Source organism: Staurois parvus, unplaced genomic scaffold (genome assembly GCF_062004578.1).
Source record: "Staurois parvus isolate SC_StPar_1 unplaced genomic scaffold, SC_StPar_1.0 ptg000195l, whole genome shotgun sequence".
Taxonomy (NCBI): domain Eukaryota; kingdom Metazoa; phylum Chordata; class Amphibia; order Anura; family Ranidae; genus Staurois; species Staurois parvus.
Genome location: NW_028317991.1, coordinates 1,260,223 through 1,282,855, shown reverse-complemented (window position 1 = coordinate 1,282,855; position 22,633 = coordinate 1,260,223). Strand labels below are relative to the sequence as shown.

The 22,633-nt window shown below is 42.4% G+C and overlaps 1 protein-coding gene across 1 annotated transcript in view; it reads right to left on the bottom strand.

The window, feature by feature from the left end:
* Positions 1–22,633, bottom strand: part of GET1 (guided entry of tail-anchored proteins factor 1) — a 78,546-nt gene that overhangs the window by 48,785 nt on the left and 7,128 nt on the right. The window contains exon 3 of the mRNA XM_089677884.1: positions 6,557–6,624. Coding sequence (XP_089534010.1) covers positions 6,557–6,624 — 68 coding nt within the window. The remainder of the gene's footprint in view (positions 1–6,556; positions 6,625–22,633) is intronic.

Below are 22,633 nucleotides of genomic sequence, written 5' to 3'. Positions count from 1 at the left end.
ATATAATAATAAATTTAATAACAATAATGTAATCAAACCAAAAACACTGAAATTTGAAATATAGTTCGCACATCACTGAGCAAAGTCGCAGAATCATTTTCAGTGTCTGATGACGAATTTCCCCCACGAATCATTATCACTCAATTCTGCAAGTGGTTCTGATTTACTATCGCTGTTCTCTAGCCGGTCTAAAACCGTTTTGACCTAAAGGGACGCTTTTTGGACGCCATGGACGTTTCTCAGTTTCCAGGCAGAAAGAACAATAAAAATACAGGCAGGGCGCAGGACAAAGCACTCGGGACAAAATGTATGTGAAATGGTTTGATACAGGAATGTTTTACTATGTGATTTCAGTGTATTTAGTGAATGTCACTTGTTCACATTTTTAAATTTCCTGCCAGTTCCGTCCCCCGTACGTCCCGACGCTTCCAGGGAACAGAACCCGGGAGACAGATGCCGGCATCAGCTGGAGGACATTGCAGGGGACACTGCAGGGCGGACATCGCGGGAGCGCAGGACAAGGTAAGTGCTGGAGGGATCCTGGAGCAGCGCCGCATGGTAAGCCCGAGTGTAGCTCAGGGTTACCGCTTGTGGTGCTGAAACTTTACCCCGAGCTACACTCGGGAATACCGCCAGGGAGGTTAAGGGCTAGGTTTATTTTAGATCATTGTATAGGCGGAGGTGTCTTGTAGTACTGTAAGCGCCACACCACACTGATTTTATTTAATCTACGTTCTTTGCAAGTGCAGCTTTATTTCTAGATATACATTATAGTGAGAGTGTCTTTAACGTCAAATGTAAAAATTTCTACTACTACAGAGGATTATGGAAAATTTTTGTGATTTTTGTTTTGCGGAACTTCATGCAAAAGGTCATAGTTGCAGTATCTCAATGGTATACCCCACGCATGCCACTCGATTGCTTTGCAGTTTCCACCACTAAATACAATCAAAGACACGGAACAGTGCTTAAAGAAGTCTGGTCAAAGCTTTTTTGACTATACGTCTCCTATGGGTCACAGGAGTGCAGGTCATCCAGCACTCAGCCGGTCCAAGCTCAGGAAAGATCTCGATGTTTTGAAGTTGGGATCCACCCAGGTCCTTGGAGTGGCAGCTGGCTTGATCCTCTGAGAGCCTGAGCCAGCTATTCCGGCTCCCTCCGCAGTCTGGCACTCCACCGAGCACTGGAGGGGCAGAGCCTAGAGCCAGAGACTGACAGTCAATGGCTTTCTGCAGGCTGAAGACCGAGAACTGAACAATCAGTGGTCTTTGATTGCTCAGTTCTCAGTCTAGAGGCAGCAGGGGACAGACACATTTGGGATCAGTGCTGCAGCCATCTAGGTGGGTACGAATTATTTTTTTTTCTATTTTAATACTTCTCTTTTAAGATTGACCACATGGAGATAGAATTAATATTGCCCCAATTGAACATGGCAGATGAATCAAATCATTTTTAAAGAAATTGCCACAGTCCCTTTGTTTCAATTCGATCTCCTAAAGATTATTTAACCACTTGACTTGGCAATTCTGACACTTCTCACATATATGTAAAAATCTACTTTTTTTGCTAGAAAATTACTTAGAACCCCAAAACATCATATATATTTTTTAAGCAGAGACCCTAGAAAATTAAATGGTGGGTGTTGCAATTTTTTTTCGGTCACATGTTATTTGCACAGCAGTTTTTCAAACTTTTTTTGGGGAAAAAACACTTTAATTAATTTTAGTGCACAAAAACACAATATAATACACATTTTTCTTTGTAAAATATAAAAGATGATGCTACACAGAGTAAATAGATATGTAACATGTCTCGTCTGTTGCGTACGCCTGTGAAACAGCGCCAAACTACGGTACCGAAAAGTCTCCATAGACAAAGCTTTACATGTTAGCAGTTTAGTTACACAGGAAGTCTGGAGCTAAAATTATTGCTCTCGCTTTTTAGTGAGGATATCTCACTCACATGTGTGGTGTGATCACGGATTACATATGTGTGCGGGACTTTCGCATAGGTTCGCATTTGCTAGTGAGCATGGGGGGACGGGGCACTTTAAAGTTTTTTTAATTTTTTATTCCATTTAAAACATTTTTTTTTAGCAACTTTATTGCTTTCACAAGGGATGAACAACATCCCTTCTGAGAACAATAAGCATGGCAGGTCCTCTCTATGGAGATATCTGGGGTCTATTAGACCCTAGATGTCTCCTCTGGCCTCCAAAGCATCTGAGCAAACAGAGAAAGGCCAATTTAATTAATGGCTTGTACAAAGAACTGAAACCGGAAGTGACAAAACCCTCATCGCCGGTTTCTGATCTCACAGATGGGGAGAAACAACTTTAGTCCCTCTTTCTGTGTACTGCAGTAGATGCTGAAGGCCTGAGAGGTCCTGTTCTCCCCGACGGGAAGGGAGAGCCCAGGAAAGGTGGCCGCGGAAGGGGGGGCATCCCCTTCTGTCACCTGTAGAAGTGACCAAGTGGCTGAATAGCCACTCAAGCCACTTCTACTGTAAAGAGCATCGCCAGCTGAAAATTTTGATACCTGGATCATTCATCATTCTAGTATCACCACTTAAAGCCCAGTACATCATATGATGTCCACCCGGGCAGAAGTGGTTAAACCAAAGAACAAAATATAATATATTGCAGCTTTCCAGTCCTTAGATAGATATGGTGGCTGCACCTGTTTTCATTTTTCAGACTAGAACATTTTTAGCAAGTGCAAAAACTAGCTGCTGATCTTACCAGAAATGCCTTTACACATCCTGTGAGCCGAACTGCATAAGCATAAAACAAACTTATCAACCTTCTGTAAACTACTAATCTCCCCTATCCTCATGTAAAGGAGAACAGAAGAGGAGAGGAGGACATGTTTGAGGTCCAACCTGGGTAATAACCATGGCTCTCACTCACATACTGTGCATTTAGTGAGTGTAGCTGACCAAAGACAGGTTAGTGTGGTATTTGCAGGATCAAGTAAAAATAAAGAAAAAAAATTAAAAAATAAAACCAATGCTGACCTGGTAAGCAGCAATATTTTACATTTTTGGTTTTGAATTTATATGTACGTGAAACTGCATTGAAGATGTTAATTTATTGCCCAGTTTTACCTCTGCGGTCAACCGTAATTAAACTCATAGATGGTTGATTGCTTAGTTTCTGGTAATTACTTGCGATCTCATATGGTTCTCAGTGGATCAAAATGGTTGAAATTGAATAAAAATGACAGTTGCATGGCCAGCTCCAAGCAACCTCCATGTGAACAGTTCAACATCTTCCACCAAAATGATGGTGATGGAACATATCCACAGATCAGGTGACTATACAAAATATTGGATGCTGAAGTTCTGCTTCCTCTGCCTGATCTTGCACATTGCATAAAAGTAAAAGAACGATTCAGATCATCCCCATTTTCTGCCCTCCTGGAGGCATGTTCACTGTTTGCCAGATCTATACAATCTAGCAGAGGTCCTGGTGTCTCGGAGTGCTGCCTCTCTCTTTCTCAGTTACAGTGTAAAGCAGCCTTTCTCAACCTTCTTATCATGGTGGAACCCTTCAAATAATTTATGGATCTGCTAAACGTTATTATATCTACGCCTTCTGGTAGATTAGCATGATCAAAAAGTTGTTGTACATATTATAATAAAGAAATAAGGAAGGAGACACCCAGAGTTTTTTTCTTTTTAACCACTTCCCGACTGGCCGTTGCATATAAACGGCCGGACGGTGGCAGTGCAGGGTCGGGTGTCCGTTTATAAACGGCACCCCGCACCCTGCTTGTGCGCGCTCCCTGGGAGCGCGCAGCACCGCGATCCGGTGCCCGCTGTGTCCTCCGGACACAGTGAAACACCGATCGTCGGACGGGACCTCTGTACGAGGTCCCGATCATGTGATCACTGATTGGCCAATCAGTGATCACATGCAAAGTAGTAAGCAAGATGTCACTTCTGACATCATTGCTTACTACGTGTGAAATCTGTGAATGATCACAGAGGTCACATGGTACAAGGCTATTCACAACAGCCTTGTACCATGTGACAAGCTGTGACCAATCACAGCTCACTCAGTACTTCTCAATGAGTGCAAGAATGCAGACAGAGAGAAAGAGAAATGATTGCTTTTACATCCTTTATGGGTGTAAAAGCAATCAGTGTAAAAAAAAAAAAATCTTCATCATCCCCCACAAGTAGTACAGTGTCACCATGGTGATACTGTACTGCTAGGGTGACAGTATGTAAAAAAAAAATAATAAAAATATAAAAAAATAAAATAAAAATGTAAAAAAAAATGTTCAAAAATTATAATTTTTGGTTATAAACTAATTTGGATTTTTTTTTTACTAAAAAGATAACGGAATAAATTTTGGCAAAGATTTATGATGAAATATTATTTATTTGCAAAATTTAAAAAAAAAAAACACTTTTTTTCAAAGTTTTTTGACATTTTCATTTACATAGCAAAAAAAAAAAAAATTCCAGCGGTGAATAAATACCACCAAAATAAAGCTTTATCTGTCTCAAAAAAATGGTAAAAAATTAATTTGGGTACAGTGTTGCATGACCGCGCAATTGTCATTCAAAGTGTGATAGCGCTGAAGCTGAAAATCGCCCTGGTCAGGAAGGGGGTAAAAGTGTCCGGTCTGGAAGTGACACATCCTTCGCCATACAACATTACTTTAATTCATAATCACGAACTGCCACAAATAATGATAATGTCCACCGAAATGAATACAGTAAAAATTGTGGTGTCTCTTTACATCAGTATTCAATGGAGAAATACTCTTTTAATGGTGATTGTTACTGAAATAGTGCTGCTCTTATACTGGAGGTCAGTGTAAAAGTGCTTCTTTAGATTAATGGCTAGTATAAAAATGTCTCCTTGCACTGGAAATCAGGCAAAACGTTTCCCCTTATAATAGTTGGTGGGTAGGAGAGGTGCCTCCTTAGGCTGGGTGTCAGTGGAAAGAATGCTTGTTACACTGGTGGTCAGTGTAGTTCTTCCTGCTGCATGTCACCAGCACTGGAACTATACAGACACCATCAGGTGGAAAAGTATTCCACCACTGCTTACTTCTGGAGGAACCTCTGGGTATCATGGAACTGTTGTTGAGAAAGCCTGGTGCAGAGAATGACAAAACAACTAATATAGAGACCTACTGGGGGGATTTACTAAACCTGGAGAAAATCTGGTGCAGCTGTGCAAGGAAGCCAACCAGCTTCTAACTTGTTCAATCAAAGTAGATCTTTAAGTAAAAATTAAAAATTGGTGGACAGGCAAGATTTTAATACAGAAGAGACATGCTTTGTCTCTTCTGCATTAAAGCTACCTACAGTTGTGCTCAAAAGTTTGCATACCCTGGCAGAAATTATGACATTTCGGCATTGATATTGAAAATATGACTGATTATGCCACAAAATGCTCTTTTATTGAAGGATGATGATCATATGAAGCCATTTATTATCAAAAAGTTGTTTGGCTCCTTTTTAAATCATAATGATAACAGAAATCACCCAAATGGCCATGATCAAAAGTTTACATACCCTGGAATGTTACAGACACACAAGGTGACACACACGGGTTACAATGCCAATTAGAGGTTAATGTCCCACATCTGTGGCTTTTTAAATTGCAATTAGTGTCAGTGTATAAATAGCCAATGAGTTTGTTAGCTCTTATGTGGAAGCGCTGACTAGGCTAGATACTGAGCCATGGGGATCAGAAAAGAACTGTCAAAAGTCCTGCGTAACAAGGTAATGGAACTTTATAAAGATGGAAAAGGACATAAAAAGATGTCCAAAGCCTTGAATATGCCAATCAGTACTGTTAAATCACTTATTAAGAAGTGGAAAGTTTGGGCATCTCTTGATACCAAGCCAAGGTCAGGTAGACCAAGAAAGATTGCAGCCATAACTGACAGAAGAATTGTCCAGGATTTGTTGTGTTACCTTGTGTGTCTGTACCAAGGCCAAACATTCCAGGTGATGTAAACTTTTGATCCGGGCCATTTGGGTGATTTCTGTTATCATTATGATATAAAAAGGAGTCAAACAACTATTTGATAATAAATGGCTTCATATGATCATCATCCTTCAATAAAAGAGCATTTTTTGGCATGATCAGTCATAATTTCAATATCAATGCCACAATTTCACAATTTCTGCCAGGGTATGTCAACTTTTGAGCACAACTGTACCTGCCTGTCCACCCCTGTACAGTAAGCTGGGAAGGCTGTACTAATTTGGCAATGCCGAATTTGACAGAACTCCTACGCATGCACAGGAGTGATGTCAATCCAACCTGGCGTTTGGGACCTACCCAAGAGAAAAACCTGTAAACCGATTGGTTTCTATACAGAGCTGCACCAGATTTTGCACTCTCCAGTTTTAGTAAATATCCCCCACTGTGTTTTATCAGTGCTGCAAACACATTTGATATTGTTTAATGACTATACATAGCTGGAGTATGGAGCTTTTTTAATTTGCTTCAATTTCTGCCTAAAAAATGAATTATTAAAAAAAAAAAGCTTCAACCTTTTCTCTGAAAGAAAAGTATTTGACTTACCTGAAGCACATAAAAAACAGCACTGACAACCCACTTGACCTTGGCTAGCTGGGAAGTTCTGGCTTTTACTGTTGGCAAAAAACACACAAAAAAAGCACAAATAAGTACAACATAAGAAAATAAGGCTTCATATACTCATTCACTAAAATGTTCGACGTAAAACTAAGTGCAAAACAGAAAATGTATGTTATCCAGAATGCCAACATAATTATCATTACCTGGTCTGTCTGTCCCTAGGACCTCTTTCAATTACAAAAAAAAAAATACCTGGCGATCCTTACAGCAGATTCACTTCCTTTGAAAGTATGACAACGGTCCATGAAATGCAGCTTTGTCAGCTGTTTCATTCAACTAGTGGGATGAGCAGAAAAAAGCCCAAAAAAGATACCTACATCCACACTAATGAGGTGGATGGAGGAATCTCCTCGCCAGGACATTTTATTATAAAGCAGCCTATAGATTATGCATAGATTAGCAGTGGTGGAAGGAAATAAAATCGCTCAATTCCCCCATCAGCACAGTCAGTGTCGATAGGGGAATCCCTCCTGCAGCACTTTTGTATTTTTCCGGCAGGGAGTCTTTCCTGCTGGCAGAACACAATGATCACTGCTAGCGGCTATAGCCACCGGCAATAACTGCATGTAAAAAAATTCAACAGGCTAGTTGTACCAAAGTCGATCAATGGATTGACTTGGGTACAATCTGCCTATCCAAAGATGGATTGACTCTTGGCCAGGCCCTGCTCGGCTTAACAGTGGGACTCTCCACCATCAGAGTACACTGATCAGTAGCTGCAGGTCAACAAAAGTTTTCCAAAATTCCCATTCAACAGAAGTCGATCCCATTTGAAAAAAGTTGATCTAACTTCCGTCAAACAGGGACAGCCACACATGGATTGAAATTCGTCCTGCCCCTGCTGAACTGGCCAAATTTGATTCCATCTATGGCCAGCTTTTAGGACTACAGAGAGACTTGATGCCAGCAATGAGTGAAGCTAAGCTTGTTGTCTCAGCTGATTGGCCAGCCTTCACCAAGTAAATCAGCAGCTGTTTTCTATGTGACCTGTGTGCACCATATATATGCACTGCATAAAAATGTATTATATCTGCAGTTTTACACAGCACAACACATGTCACCACATGTCATGCATAGAGTTGAATGAAATGTAATTTCCTGGTGCCAACAAGTCAGCATACATGTGGGACTAGGACTCCCCTAGTTGCCCCACCTATCACATGTATGCTGCCATGGATTGGCACCAGGAAATGAAAATTATGGTATTTGATATAATATTCCATTCTCCTGGCACCAACATGGCAGCATACATGTGGCAGGCAGGGTTACTACCAGATGTGCGCTGCCATAGATTGGCGGCAGGAAAGAAAAATTACAGTAAATATTTGATACAATAATCAGTTTTTGTGACTTTTCAATATAGTTAAAAAAAAGAAAAATGTAAGTAGTGTAATAAGTTGTAACAACACAATGCACACCAGTGGGCATTCGTGAATGAGCCATATATGTACTCAACGGTGAAACAGATGTTAATAAAAATCTGATAAAAGGTTCTGACAAAGACTCCTTACTAGTCTTTCCAAAATAAAAAAAAAAAAATCAACATTTTTATTTCCAGACAAAGTAACAAACACAACGTAAACAGCAGAACGCATTTTAGCATGTCATTCACACTTTCTACACGGCTTGTGAAAGACCAGTTAGCTGATTTAAATGAGAAATGAAGGTCTATGCACCATAAAAGTGCAGCATGTAAAACTTTTATTTCTGATGTATCACAATGGTGTCCACAAAACAACCAGTGGCTTTTGATAAATACACACATTTCACCTATGCTGGAGAATAAATTAAAAAAAAAAAAAAACCACAAGAAAACGTGCTTTAAAAGCACGTTATGAAAACCATAGGGAATACACACAAGTTCTGCTTCTGTAAAGCCAACAACAACAATGACAAAAGAAAGTTCCTAACAGTCACAATAGACAAATAAAAAAAAAAACACTTTGTCTACAACAAATATTACAGTGTTTGCACTTTCAAGTTCTTCATAAAAATTTCCTGAGGCTCCTGTCAGAATGTTCACATGACTATTCCTGCTGTTCTTCTCACCTTCTCCATACTGGATGACAAAGCTTAGTTTACATGTAGATTGCAGTAAACAAAGGATATTTGCACAGTATTCAGATTCTACAGTTTAGACATTTAACACAACAAAGGGCTCTCCATGGTTCAACCCACAAAGGCGTTTTTTTATGTAGTATACCCAAAACATAAACAATTTCAGGGCCAACACAGTAGAAAGACTTGGGGGATTCAATCAATGTTATAGGTATAAACTTGAGTCACCTAAAGCCAACATTTCAGCAAGTTGTTTATTTTCCTCTTCCCAAACCTCCTCCCAACCCCTCTAGAGAACCTATTATTTTACATGATTTATCATAGTCCTCTAAGGAAAAATTCTTCTTCTAAGTGGGGTGCTTATTGTAAAATGAGCAAGCTTTGTAGCCTACCAGTGAGGTAAGCAAATAGATTTCTGGGGTGCATGAATTGAGGGATCACCAGCAGAAGGGAGGATGTTTGCCCCATATAGATCTTCAGTTATCAGTAGAGTGATCCTCATCAGGAGAGAGGTTTTGATTCCTCTATAGAGATCTGTAGTTATGACTAGGAGTATCACCAGCAGGATGAAGGAGATGCTGATTCCCCTATACAGACTTTTAGTTACCACAAGAGGGTCAACATGCACGAGGAAGGAGGTTCTGATTCCCTAAAGCTGGCCTTACATTATACCATTTTCTTGTTCAATTTCCTTTAGATTTGCCTTCAACCATGTGGTGGAAGTGCCTGTCTAGTTGCATACAATTTGAAAGTGTGTAAGGTTGACCTCATATTATGTGGTTTTGGTAAACCTAAAAGAAAAAATTTTATATGTATGGCAAGCCCTACAAAAATCTTTAGTTATCACTAGAGGGATCATCAGCAGGAGTAAGAAGGTTATGATTCCCCTATCTAGATCTTTCGTTATCACTAGAGAAATCACCAGGAAGGAAGAGGAAGATCCTGATTACCCTATAGATCTTTAGTTATCACTAGATGGATCGTCAGCAGGAGGAATGAGGACCATATTCCCCTGTATAGAACTTGAGATATCACTAGCAGAGTCACCAAGGAGAGGAAGGTGGTCCTGGTTTCACTATGCCTGGTTAGACCTCATTTAGAACACTGTGTCCAGTTCTGGAGACCTCATTTGTTAAAAGATATTGATAAGGTAGAATTAGTCCACAGACAGGCAACAAAAATGGTGAAAGGTCTGGGGATAAAACATATCAGGAGAAAGTGTAGGAACTTAATATGTACAATGTCTTAAATTACATGGAGGGTGTGAATAAGGTTCAGAAGGACAGTATTTTCAATATGAAGCTAAAATCAAGAACATGTGGGCATGACCTGAAACTAGCAGGGAGAAAGTTCAAAACTAACCTTAGAAAGTATTATTTTACCATAGTTGATGCTTGGAACAAACCTCTAGCAGTCTAGCAGAGGTAGTCAAACAACACTTGGGACAACTATAGTTCTATACTCAAATGACAAGGCTACCAGTCACCTTGTGCACAGATAGCCAGCTAGAATGACCAGTCCACTACAAAAAATGGTGCCTCAAGCACAGTTAGTATACAGCATTCCCTTATGAACTAGGCAGAAAGGTGGTAGCCTAAAGAACAGGACCTTTATTGAAGCTCTACTTCAATAAATCCCATCATACACCCCCACTCCCGTGCAGCCCACCTGGAGTAATACCTACCTTTCTCCTCAATCCAGCACTCTTTCCCATGGCTCAAATCATTCCTATGAGTAAGCTGCACTCATGGCGGCCTGTAGCAACCACTCAAAGTATGGCTTAACCATAGAAGTGAGTGGGCCGTGTCACACATGTGCATTATGAAAAGGTGCCAGCAGGGACATTGGGAACAATTCACTAAGCAGTATCTTACCGCACAGCATTTGTACACAAAAAAAAGTTTGAACTCGCTAAAAACACGCTACTTAAAATGCCGCATGAGTTATTTTATCAAGTTATGGGGCATTTTAGTAGTGAAAACCGTGCATTAATGTTCCCCACTGACAGCTAAATGTAAAAGAAAGAATTGCCAGCAATTAAAAAAATTATTGTAAAAATGGCGTGGAGTCCCCCCGTCCATTCATACCAAGCCCTACAGGTCTGGTATGGGTTTTGAGGGGAACACCCATGCCAAAATTAAAATAAAAAATGCCAAAAATCCATACCAGACCCTCATCTGAGCATGCAGCCTAGTAGGTCAGGAAAGGAGGGGGGAAGAGCGAGTGCCCCCCCACCTCCTGAACCATACCAGGCCACATGCCCAAACCCCCCCAAAGCACCTTGTCCCCACAAAGGCCTCTTCCCCACAACCCTGGCCGGTGGTTGTGGGGCTCTGCGGGGGGGGGGCTTATTGGAATATGGAAGCCTCCTTTAGCAAGGGGGCCCCCCAGATCCCACCCCTCCATGTGAATGAGTATGCCGTACATGGTGCAATTTCCAGATTCCGATAAGCCCCCCGCCTGCAGACCTCCACAACCATTGGCTAGGGATGTTGGGAAGAGGCCCTTGTCCCCATCAACATGGGGACAAGGTGATTTGAGGGGGATCCCCCCGCCCTCAAGCACATGGGGCATGTGGCCTGGCATGGTTCAGGAAGGGGGGGGGGCGCTCGCTTGTCCTTCCCCTCTCCTGACCTGCCGGGCTGCATGCTCAGATAAGGGACTGATATGGATTTTGGGGGGGGGACCCAATGCCATTTTTGTTTTTAAATTTTGATGTGGGGGTTCTCCTCAAAACCCATACCAGACCCGAGGGGCTTGATATGAATGGAGGGGGGGACCCCACGCTGTTTTATCATTTTTAAATTTTCTGCAATTTTTTTTTTACATTCAGCTATTAGTGGGGAACCCCGCTGACAGCTGATGACTCATAGGCTGTTAAGGACTCGCCGGCAACCCAATCCATTAACAACCCATGACAGTACTGACAGGTACCAGTACATACCGCATGCCTGGACCACTACTTAATTACCACATGCATTTAATTATTTATTTCATGAATTGACTTTAAGGTCTTTTTATGCGTATTTATTGAGTGTTTTTGTTATTTACGGTAAATACCACATACTAGCAATAGTAAACTGACATTTCCAGTATCACATGCGATATGTGGTCATGTGACTTACTTAACTGATGCGATAGGCTTTAGTGAATTTTTCCCATCCACAGAGGAAAGATCACTGAACTTGGGAAGAAGGTATTATCCCACGTGGGCTAAACTTAGTGAGCTGAGAATATTTAATGTGGATTCACACTTGTGGTGCAAATTGAAGCTCTGTTTCCACAGCTGATTGACAAAGTAGTTTTTCAGCGGTTCAGCTCAGGTTTAGATCAGGATCAGGAAAGAAAACCATCCTGAAATAGTGTTCAAACTCATGACATGTGCGATTCAGAAGCAGTTCCCATAGAAATCAATGAGCCTGTAATTTGCACCTGAACAGGACTGCACTGCTCAGAAATCAGACAGGACTCTTTTTCAATCCACACTGAATCTGCACTGCCAGTGCACCGGACATATGTGAACAGGCACTATAGGAAGCAAACGTTATTTCATGTCATGTGAATTGGATGCGGTTCAGTACAGAAGGAGCTTACAATCTAAAGGAAGGGGGAGGTGATACAAAAGGTGATAGCTGCGGGGGATGATCTGGTGGAGGTGATTCAAGTACAGTTCTTAGGTGGAGTAGGCTTCCCTGAAGAAATGAGTTTTCAAACATCGCCTAAAGGCAGAAAGGGTGGGGGCTGACCGGACATGCTGTGGTAGGGAGTTCCAGAGGATGGGAGAGACTCTGGAGAAGTCCTGGAGGTGAGCGTGGGAGGAGGTGATGAGGGAGCTAGAGAGGAGGATATCATGGGAGGAGCGGAGTGGGTGATTTGGGCGGTATCTGTGGATGAGGTTGGCGATGTAGCTAGGGGCAGTGTTGTGGATGGCTTTGTAAGCTGTGGTTAGTATTTTGAATTTTATACGTTGGGTTAGTACAGTGTTTCTCAACTCCAGTCCTCATGGACCCCCAACAGGTCATGTTTTCAGGATTTCCCTCAGATGAAACAGCTGTGGTAATTACTAAGGCAGTGAAACTGATCAAATCACCTGTGCAAAATAATGGAAATCCTGAAAACATGACCTGTTGGGGGTCCATGAGGACTGGAGTTGAGAAACACTGGGTTAGTAGAAGCCAGTGGAGGGATTGGCAGAGAGGGGCAGCAGTCGCTGATCGGTTGGTAAGGTGTATGAGTCTAGCAGCAGCATTCATAATAGACTGAAGGGAGGATAACCTGTTTAACGGTAGACCAGTGAGGAGGGAGTTGCAGTAATTGAGGTGGGATATAACCAAGGCGTGGATAAGTTGTTTGATGGTGTCATTGGTCAGGAAGGGGCGGATTGTGGAAATGTTCCGGAGGTTGAGGCGGCAGGATTTAGCCAGTGAGTGGATGTGGGGCCCAAAGGAGAGGTCAGAGTCCAGGATTACACCTAGCACCCTGGCATGAGGGGAAGGACCAATGGTTGTGCTGTTGATCTTAATGGTAAAGTCATGAGTGGGGGATCGGGGGGAGGAAATATTACAAGCTCAGTTCTTGAAAGATTGAGTTTAAGGTAATGATGTGACATCCATGCTGATATGTCGCTTAGTAGATTTGTGATACGTGAAGAGATTGAGGGGGTGAGCTGGGGAGTGGAGATATAGATCTGGGTGTCATCAGCATAGAGGTGGTAATGGAAGTCATGAGAGGTTATCAGTTGGCCCAGGGAGGAGGTATAGAGAAAGAAAAGGAGGGGCCCAAGAACAGAACCTTGGGGTACCCCAACAGAAAGAGGAAGAGGAGCGGAGGAGGAGGAGTTGTATGTGACACTGAAAGTGGCTGAGAAAGGTAAGAGGAGAACCAGGAGAGAGCAGTCACAGAGGCTGATGGAGTGGAGTTTACTGAGGAGGAGCGGGTGGTCGACTGTGTCAAAGGCAGCAGAAAGGTCAAGGAGTATGAGTATGGAGTAATGACCGTTGGTTGGGATGAGTACGGAGTAATTGCCGTTGGTTGGGATGAGTATGGAGTAATGGCCGTTGGTTTTAGCAGTTTGTAGGTCATTAGTGAGTTTTATTAGGGCAGTTTCTGTGGAATGTTGTGGGCGGAAGCCAGACTGTCGGGGATCAAGAAGGTTGTTGTCGGTGAGGTAGCAGTTCATACGGTTGTGAACAAGGTGCTCGAGAACGAGAAGCTTGGAGGCAAATGGGAGCAGGGAGATGGGTCTTAAGTTATTCAAACAGGTGGGGTCCAGCGAGGGTTTTTTGAGAATAGGGGTAACCAGTCCATGTTTGAGTGGGGAGGGAAAGGTGCCCATGGAGAGTGAGAGGTTGAAGATCACATTCAAGCTCTGTTTTATCAAATCAAACAAGGAACAGACTAGCTAAAGATTTTTATTTTATTTTTGGAGTGGTGGTAGTGCCTGTGCTGTGATCAAATGTATCTTTTTTTCAGTCAATCATTTTACTGCATGGGAAAATGTATCAATTTAAAATTTCAATGAAATATTCATTGATCAGTGGTAGGCTTGGTTCACATTAATGCAACCTGAAAGTTGCGCAACCTATGGTGTGACTTTACCAGATGACTTCCTGGCAATTTTGCTGGTGACTTGATGCAACTTGAGTACAACTTTGATGTGTGACTTTCGTGCAATGTGACTTTGCCTGGGTAATGTACCTGTAATGCTGGATCCAAATCACATCAATATAGATGAGGATCTGACTTGGAGGCAACTACCATTAAAGTTTATGGGCACAACTCAGGTAAAAGTTGCCTTGAAATAGCACAGGAACCTTTTCTAAAGTCGGAGCGACTCCGGTAGTGCTAATTAAGACAGCTCTCATTGACTAACAAGGGATTTCACGTGTCATGCGACTTGGGGTCTCACAAGTCGCATCCCAATTCGTGGCAGTGTGAACTGAGCCGTAATGTGCAGCAAATAAAACAATATATGGCAACACTATAAGAAAATACTTGAAAATACAACTGGAATTGAAAAACTGGGTTCAGATAAACATGCACTTAGACAGAGACTGACAATAGATGATAGATATTGAGAGATATAACAAAACTATCAGCAGTTTTGTCATCCTAGGACCTACCTACCAAAAATGATAATATCCATTTGCAGATCAGATGTAACAGCACCAAGTTCCAATGCAAATTGCAATTTTAACTTAATAAAAGCAAATTTCAATCTTATGTTGTTACCAAGCTTTACAGTAATTTTAGCCAAATCTCAGGCTAACACCACCAAGAAAATCTGAACTTGGTTCTGTTAAAGTGGTAGTAAACTATTTTAACTTTTACCTACAAAAAACTTCTAATAAAGGTTATCTCTAGGCAAAATGAATATCTCCTAAACATGCACCGTTTAGGAGATATTTGCTGTTTTTGGAGAGCCGACACATGCGTTCTGAAGGAACGGCATGCAAGTGCCATTCCTTCAGAGTACTGTGCCATGGCCTGGGATTCTTTGTGCGCATGCGCAGGAGTGACGCCATCGCGGCTCAGCCAGTCAGATGGCTGTAGCTCTTGAACCTGGAAGGAAGACCGGGTGAAGATGGAAGCCTCTGAAGCTGTGACAGCGCGCCGCTGGAGGGCTTCCTTTTAGGGTAAGTCCTTCATAATGTGTTAGTATGTGATGTATACACATATGTATACACAGGAAATGGCTGTGGGGGATGGAGTGGTGGGAGGAGTGGAGGAGGTTAGTTGTTAGGTGAGGTCAGGTGTTAGGTGAGGGCGGGGTAGGCTTCCCTGAAGAGGACGGTTTTCAGGGTGCACCTAAAGGTGAGGAGGGTAGGTGACAGTCTGATGGATTGGGGAAGTCCTAGAGAAGTCCTGCAATCGGGGGTGGGAGGAGGAGACCAGGGAGCTAGAGAGTAGGAGGTCCGCTCCTCACAGGACCTTCTACTCTCTAGCTCCCTGGTCTCTTCCTCCCACGCCCAATTGCAGGACTTCTCTAGGACTTCCCCCATCCTCTGGAACTCCCTACCCCAATCCATCAGACTGTCACCTACCCTCCTCACCTTTAGGCGCACACCGTGAAAACCCTCCTCTTCAGGGAAGCCTACCCAGACCTCACCTAACACCTGACCTCACCTAACAACTAACGTCCTCCACTCCATCCCCCACAGCCATCTCCTCCGGCACCACCTTCCCCTCCCTCCTAGATTGTAAGCTCGAAAGAGCAGGGCCCTCGAACCCCTTGTGTATTGTATTGTTACTGTCTTGTCTCATGTTCTGTCCCCCTTGCTACTGTACAGCGCTGAGCAAACCCTTTGGCGCTATATACTGTATAATAATAATAATAATAATGTATACTAGTATATTATGAAATTACCTTGCAGGGGATTTTTATTTACTTATTTTTTCCTGTGGTTTACTACCACTTTAAGATGCCTTCTGTCCAACATCATTGTATAATTCTAGATGTGTATTTCAGGTGCTAGACTATGCGAATAAAAAGTTCTTCCAAACTTCCACATGGTGCCGAAAGTAATCATAGTAACATTTGCTGAGAACAGAGTTGAGCTTCAGCTCAATTATTGTGCTAATAGTCCCTGCTGCCCCTTTGTTTCTAAAAACACTGGGAGAAGTCCAGAGTACTTGGCCTTAATTACTGCTCTATAGGGAGGTGAGAAAAAAAAAAAAAAGCAGACTAATCACATGGCTGATAAAGGCCATTTGTCCACCCTGCCTTGCCATCACTTGGACTTTTGTTGCTGGCATACAATAAAATGAAAGTGCACACTTGTGGGAAAAGAATCGTAAAGCCTAAAAACTCATATTAACCTGCCAAACAAAAATGTCTGCAAAAGTTTTACTGCCCAATAATTTGCTGACTGAGCTTCACTTGCAGCAACTAGGCTGACTAGAGTTGGAGTAACCAGCTAGCTATTCTGATCATCAGTAACAAATGTTACTGCACCAATGGTTTTTTTTAACGTAGTGGAAAATCTCTTTACAATTTATGACCAAAACCTGGCCATAGATGGAGCAATTTTCTTTCCAGCAAACACCGGTAGCAGAAAGAAAATCACTCGATTACCCTGTCAACACATTCAGCATTGATGTGGAAATTATTATTATTATTATACAGTGTTTATATAGCGCCAAAAGGTTTGCTCAGCGCTGTACATTAGCGTGGGGGACAGAACATGAGACAATACAGTAACAAAACAATATATAAGAGGGGTTCGAGGGCCCTGCTCTTTCGAGGAGGGAGGGGATGGTGGTACAGGAGGAAGTGGCTGTGGGGGATGGAGTGGTAGGAGGAGTGGAGGAGATCGGCTGTTACGTGAGGGTGGGGTAGGCTTCCCTGAAGAGATGGGTTTTCAGGGTGTGCCTGACGGTGAGGAGGGTAGGTGACAGTCTGATGGATTGGGGTAGAGAGTTCCAGAGGATGGGGGAAGTCCTGGAGAAGTCCTGCAGTTGGGCGTGGGAGGAGGAGACCAGGGAGCTAGAAAGTAGGAGGTCTTGTGAGGAGCGAAGAGCACGGGTAGGGTGGTATTTGGGTATCAGGTCGGTGAGGTAGTTTTGGGGCATTATTATGAATGGCTTTGTATGTCAGTGTTAGTAGTTTGAATTTAATGCTTTGGGCAATCGGAAGCCAGTGGAGGGAATGACAGAGGGGGGTGGCAGAAGCAGAGCGGTTGGTAAGGTGGATGTGTCTGGCCGCTGAGTTCAGGATAGACTGAAGCGGGGATAGCCTGTGTTGGGGTAGGCCAGTGAGAAGGGAGTTGCAGTAGTCCAGGCATGAGATAAGGGAGTGAACGAGTTGTTTAGTAGTGTCTGGGGTTAGGAACGTTCCCCTTTTGGGTGGAGCTCCGCTTTAAGCTGGCCACAAACTGACAAAATTTTTAACGGAAGTCTTAGGAAAATGAGTTTAAAATTTCTCAGAACATTCTTACAATTCTTTGTTGTTCCAAAAATTTCATTTGTCATTAACTTTTGATTTTGTAACAAAAGGACTTTACTGAATGAAAACCATATACACTGTTGGGAATTCATTTGCTAGAGGAAAAAATTTCCACCCTGCTTCTTTGAATTTTCCCCTCACTGCAGTCAAAAAACGAACGTTACTTTGAGCCACCAAGGCAGGCCATACATGATGTAATTTTTTTCCCCTAAACCATGGGTTGAAGAAAGAAACTCGCTTGATTCCCCCATCAACAGTTCACAGGGGGAATCCCTCCCATGAAGCTATTGTATTGTGACAGCGGGAGGTTCCCCCACTGTCAGAATACAATGATCACTGCTGCTGGCTATAGCCAGCAGCAATGGTTGTACAAACAAAAACCCGACAGGCTGGTTGTACTGAAGTCAATTGATGGATGGACTCCAGTACAACCAGTCTGCCCATAGATGGATCAAAATTCAGCTAGTTTCTGTTGAACTGGATGAGTTTTGATCAGTGACTTAATTAATGACTTAAGGAATAGAAAAACTAACAAGAAAAAGAATGTTCTAAGAATGTTTAAAAATTTTCTTTCAAAACTCTACCCATCTATGGCTAGCTTTACTTTCTCTGTAGAAAAGGCAACTATTATATAGTCTTACAAAGGGCTAGGTAATGTCCCAAAGAAGTCAAGGAAAACCCAAGAACACATAACTGAAATGGGCTTTACTCTTCATACATAAAACTACCAGATTATATTTTCACTTGTAGATAAGAATGAGCAAATAGTCAAGCGGTAGCCATTTGGAAATTCTTAAAAAACTATTTCCAATAATTCATGAACACAAATATCCATATGCACAATTCACTATTTCAAATCACCGTGAATTTAGGCAAACTAAGGTTTAAAGAATCACTAATATGTGCAGAATAACATCTGCTTGGTTTTCTGTAAATTGATTTGTCTATTCCTAAACGTTTTGCATACTACACAGCCTTATATAGTGTTCCCCGGGGAGCTTACAATTTTATGGTATTGTGAAAACAATCAAGATGCACACCACCAAAAGATAATTTTGACTAAACACCAGTTAATTAGCTAGCACGTTTTTGGTTATGGAAGGAAACAGGAGCAAACCTCCACAAATATGGGATAGGATGGGAGGGGGAGGGAAACACAAAATCTCAATGCTGGCAGACCCTGGGTAGAAATCAAACATGGAACCCGCAAGTGTTAACATAAGACCAGAGGCGGACTGACCATTTGGAAACTCGGGCACTGCCCGAGGGCCCGGGGTCAGTAGGGGGCCCCATGAGATGCCCCTGGTACCTTTTTCATAGGCTTTTTTGAGTTTGGGCAAGGACACAGGGGCCCCATGATCCCCTATTGCCCAGGGGCCCCATGAGTTGTCAGTCCACCCCTGCGTAAGAGTGAAACCTAAACCAAATGATGTAACAAAAAAGACCCCCCATGATCACCGATAATAGAGGTCCCCTGCAACTAATCCAGAAGTGTTCAACATTATCTTCAAAAAAGAGACAACTTTAGTCACACGTGACGCCCAGCAAAAGCACAATGGCAGGGAAGCCATCCAATGCATCCCTGCACCCAATTCAACAAACTACAAAACAATGGCAACCACCCCAATCTATAACTAGCCTTTATAGCAAGGTGCACATGGAAAGGCAACACATCGCAAACAAAATATTTCCCAGCACACTTAGCAGCCAGCCTGAAAAACAACCAAATTCCCCTAACAGTTTATGCTAAAAACAGAGGGTTTTGTTTGCACACCTTTGCAAATACATGCATGAGCCGCAGTGCCCACGTCAAGGAACCTCTGGATATACTGCAACCCTAACTCTAATTTTCACAGCCTCCATAGTAAGAGCACAAATATCAATGGACAGGTTAAGGGCCCTGCCCTTCCATTTGCACCTTGCTGTAAAGACCAGTTACAGGTTGTGATGGTTGCCATTCTTTTATACAGTTGGTTGAATTGGGTGCAAGGACACACTGGATGCCTTCGCTGCCAATGTGCTATTGCTGGGCCTTACATGTGTACCTGTGCCTTTAAGGAAGGATGGGCTCCCTCCAAGAAAACCTTCCCTCAATCTAACCACTGATATACAGTAAGGTCTATATATATTTGGACACAGACAGTTTTAGATTTTTTTCAGGTATTTACCAAAACATATTCAAGCTATAGTTATATAATGGATATGAGCTGACAGTGCACACTCTCAGGTTTAATTTGAGGGTATGTACATCCAAATTGGAGGAAGGGTTTAGGAATTACAGCTCTTAAGAGTAGCCATCCCCCCTTTTTCAAGGGACCAAAAGTAATTGGACAATTGAATATAATCATAAATAAAATGTTAATTTTGAATATTTTGTTGAGAATCCTTTATTGGCAATGACTGCCTGAAGTCTGGAACCCATGGACATTACCAAAGACTGGGATTCCTCCTTTCTGATGCTTTGCCAGGCTCTGACTGCAGCTGTCTTCAGTTGTTCTTTGTTTGTGGGTCTTTCTGCCTTTAGCTTTGCCTTCGGCAAGTGAAATGCATGCTCAATGGGGTTGAGATCAGGTGATTCACTTGGCCATTGCAGAATATTCCACTCTTTTTCCTTTAACCTCCTTGGCGGTATGATTCTTTCCGATTTTTTGTGCTGAAAGCGGTACCATTTTTTTGCATGGAAATATGTAGTTTTTTATTGTAGGCTGTAATTTTTAGGAATAACTCACTGAAATCTGTCCGAACAAGAGTCTATTAAACATTCCGGATACGATAAAATTTGAAACACGAAATCATAAATTATAATTTAATAAATAATCATAAAAAAAATATAATAATAATAAATTTAATTCAATAATATAATCAAACCAAAAACACTGAAATTTGAAATACAGAGGCAAATTCGCACATCGCTGAGCAAAGTCGCAGAATCGTTTTCAGTGTCTGATGACGAATTTCCCCACGAATCATTATCACTCAATTCTGCAAGTGGTTCTGATTTACTATCGCTGCTCTAAAACCGCTTTTGACATAAAGGGACGCTTTTTGGACGCCATGGACATTTCTAAGTTTCCAGGCAGAAAGAACATTCAAAATGCAGGCAGGGAACAGGACAAAGCAGTAGGCACCAAATATATGTGAAATGCATTGAAACAGCAATGACAGCAAAAATTACATTTTTTAAAAAATTCAAATTACCCGCCGGTTCCGGCACCCGTACGTCCCGACGTCACAGGGACCGGAACACAGAAGTCGGATGCCAGCAAGGTAAGTGCTGCAGGGACCCCCAGAGCAACGCCGCATGGTAAGCCCGAGTGTAGCTCGGGGTTACCGCTCTTGGTATAGAAATTTTACCCCGAGCTACACTCGGGATTACCACTAAGGAGGTTAAAAGCTCCTGGGTTGCTTTTGCAGTGTGTTTTGGATCATTGTCCATCTGTACTGTGAAGCACCAGCCAATCAACTTTGCTGCATTTGGAGGAATCTGGGCTGATGGTATATCTCTATACACTGCAGAATTCATCTGACTGCTTCTGTCACATCATCAATAAACACCAATGACCCAGTGCCACTGGAAGCCATGCATGCCCATGCCAGCACTCTGCCACCACCATGTTTTACAGATGATGTTGTGTGCTTTGGATCATGAGCTGTCCCAAGCCTTCTCCACACTTTTTTCTTCCCGTCATTCTGGTACAGATTAATCTTAGTTGCATCCGTCCAAAGAATGCTTTTCCAGAACTGGTCTGGCTTTTTTAGATTTTTTTTTGGCAAAGTATAATCCGGCTTTCCTATTCTTCAAGCTTATGAATGGTTTGCACCTTGTGGGGAACCCTCTGTATTTGCTCTCATGAAGTTTTCTCTTGATTGTAGACTTTGACAATGATACTCCCACCTCCTGGAGAGTGTCCTTCACTTGTCTGGATGTTGTGAATGGGTTTGTCTTTATCATAGAGAGGATCCTGCGATCATCCACCACTGTTGTCTTCCATGGACGTCCATGCCTTTTTATGTAGCTGAGCTCACCAGTGCGTTCTTCTTTCCTCAGAATGTACCAAACTGTTGATTTGGCTATTCCTAATATTGTTGCTGCTATCTCTCTGATGGATTTGTTTAGTTTTTGAAACCTTACAATGGTCTGTTTCACTTGCATGGACAGCTCCTTGGAATGTGTGATGTAGGTTCACAGCAATAGATTACAAATGCAAATACCACCCTTAGAGTCAACTCCCCACCTTTTACCTTTATAATTGATGAAGAAATAACAAAGGAGTAGCCAGGGGCGGACTGATAACTCATGGGGCCCCCGGGCAATAGGGGATCATGGGGCCCGTGTCCTTGCCCAAACTCAAAAAAAGACTATGAAAAAGGTACCAGGGGCATCTCATGGGGCCCCCTACTGACCCCGGGCCCTCGGGCAGTGCCAGAGTTTCCAAATGGTCAGTCCGCCCCTGGGAGTAGCCCACACCTGGCCATGAAACCGCTTTTGATTCAATTGTCCAATTACTTTTGGTCCCTTGAAAAAGGAGGCGATGGTTACTCTTAAGAGCTGTAATTCCTAAACCCTTCCTCCAATTTGGATGTACATGCCCTCAAATTAAACCTGAGAGTTTGCACTTTCAGCCCATATCCACTATATAACTATAGCTTGAATATGTTTTGGTAAACACCTGAGAAAATACTAAAATTGCCCCTGTGTCCAAATATATACGGACCTAACTGTATGTGCTCCTATTATAGAGGCTCTGAAAATTAAGAATTAGGACCGCAGTATATAAAAAGATTCCGTGACATGAGCACTGTGGCTTACATATATATTTGCATGTATTAGGCCCCTTTTTACATCAGCGGTCAGTTTCATTTTTCAGGTGGACCTGATCGGACCCTATATTCTGCTCTATGGAGCAGTGGGTGTAAATGGACTTGTGTCTGTTTACACCCGCCTACCTCCACTCTGATCTGCCAATAACAAACGAAAGGCGATCTGTTCCCCTCCGTCT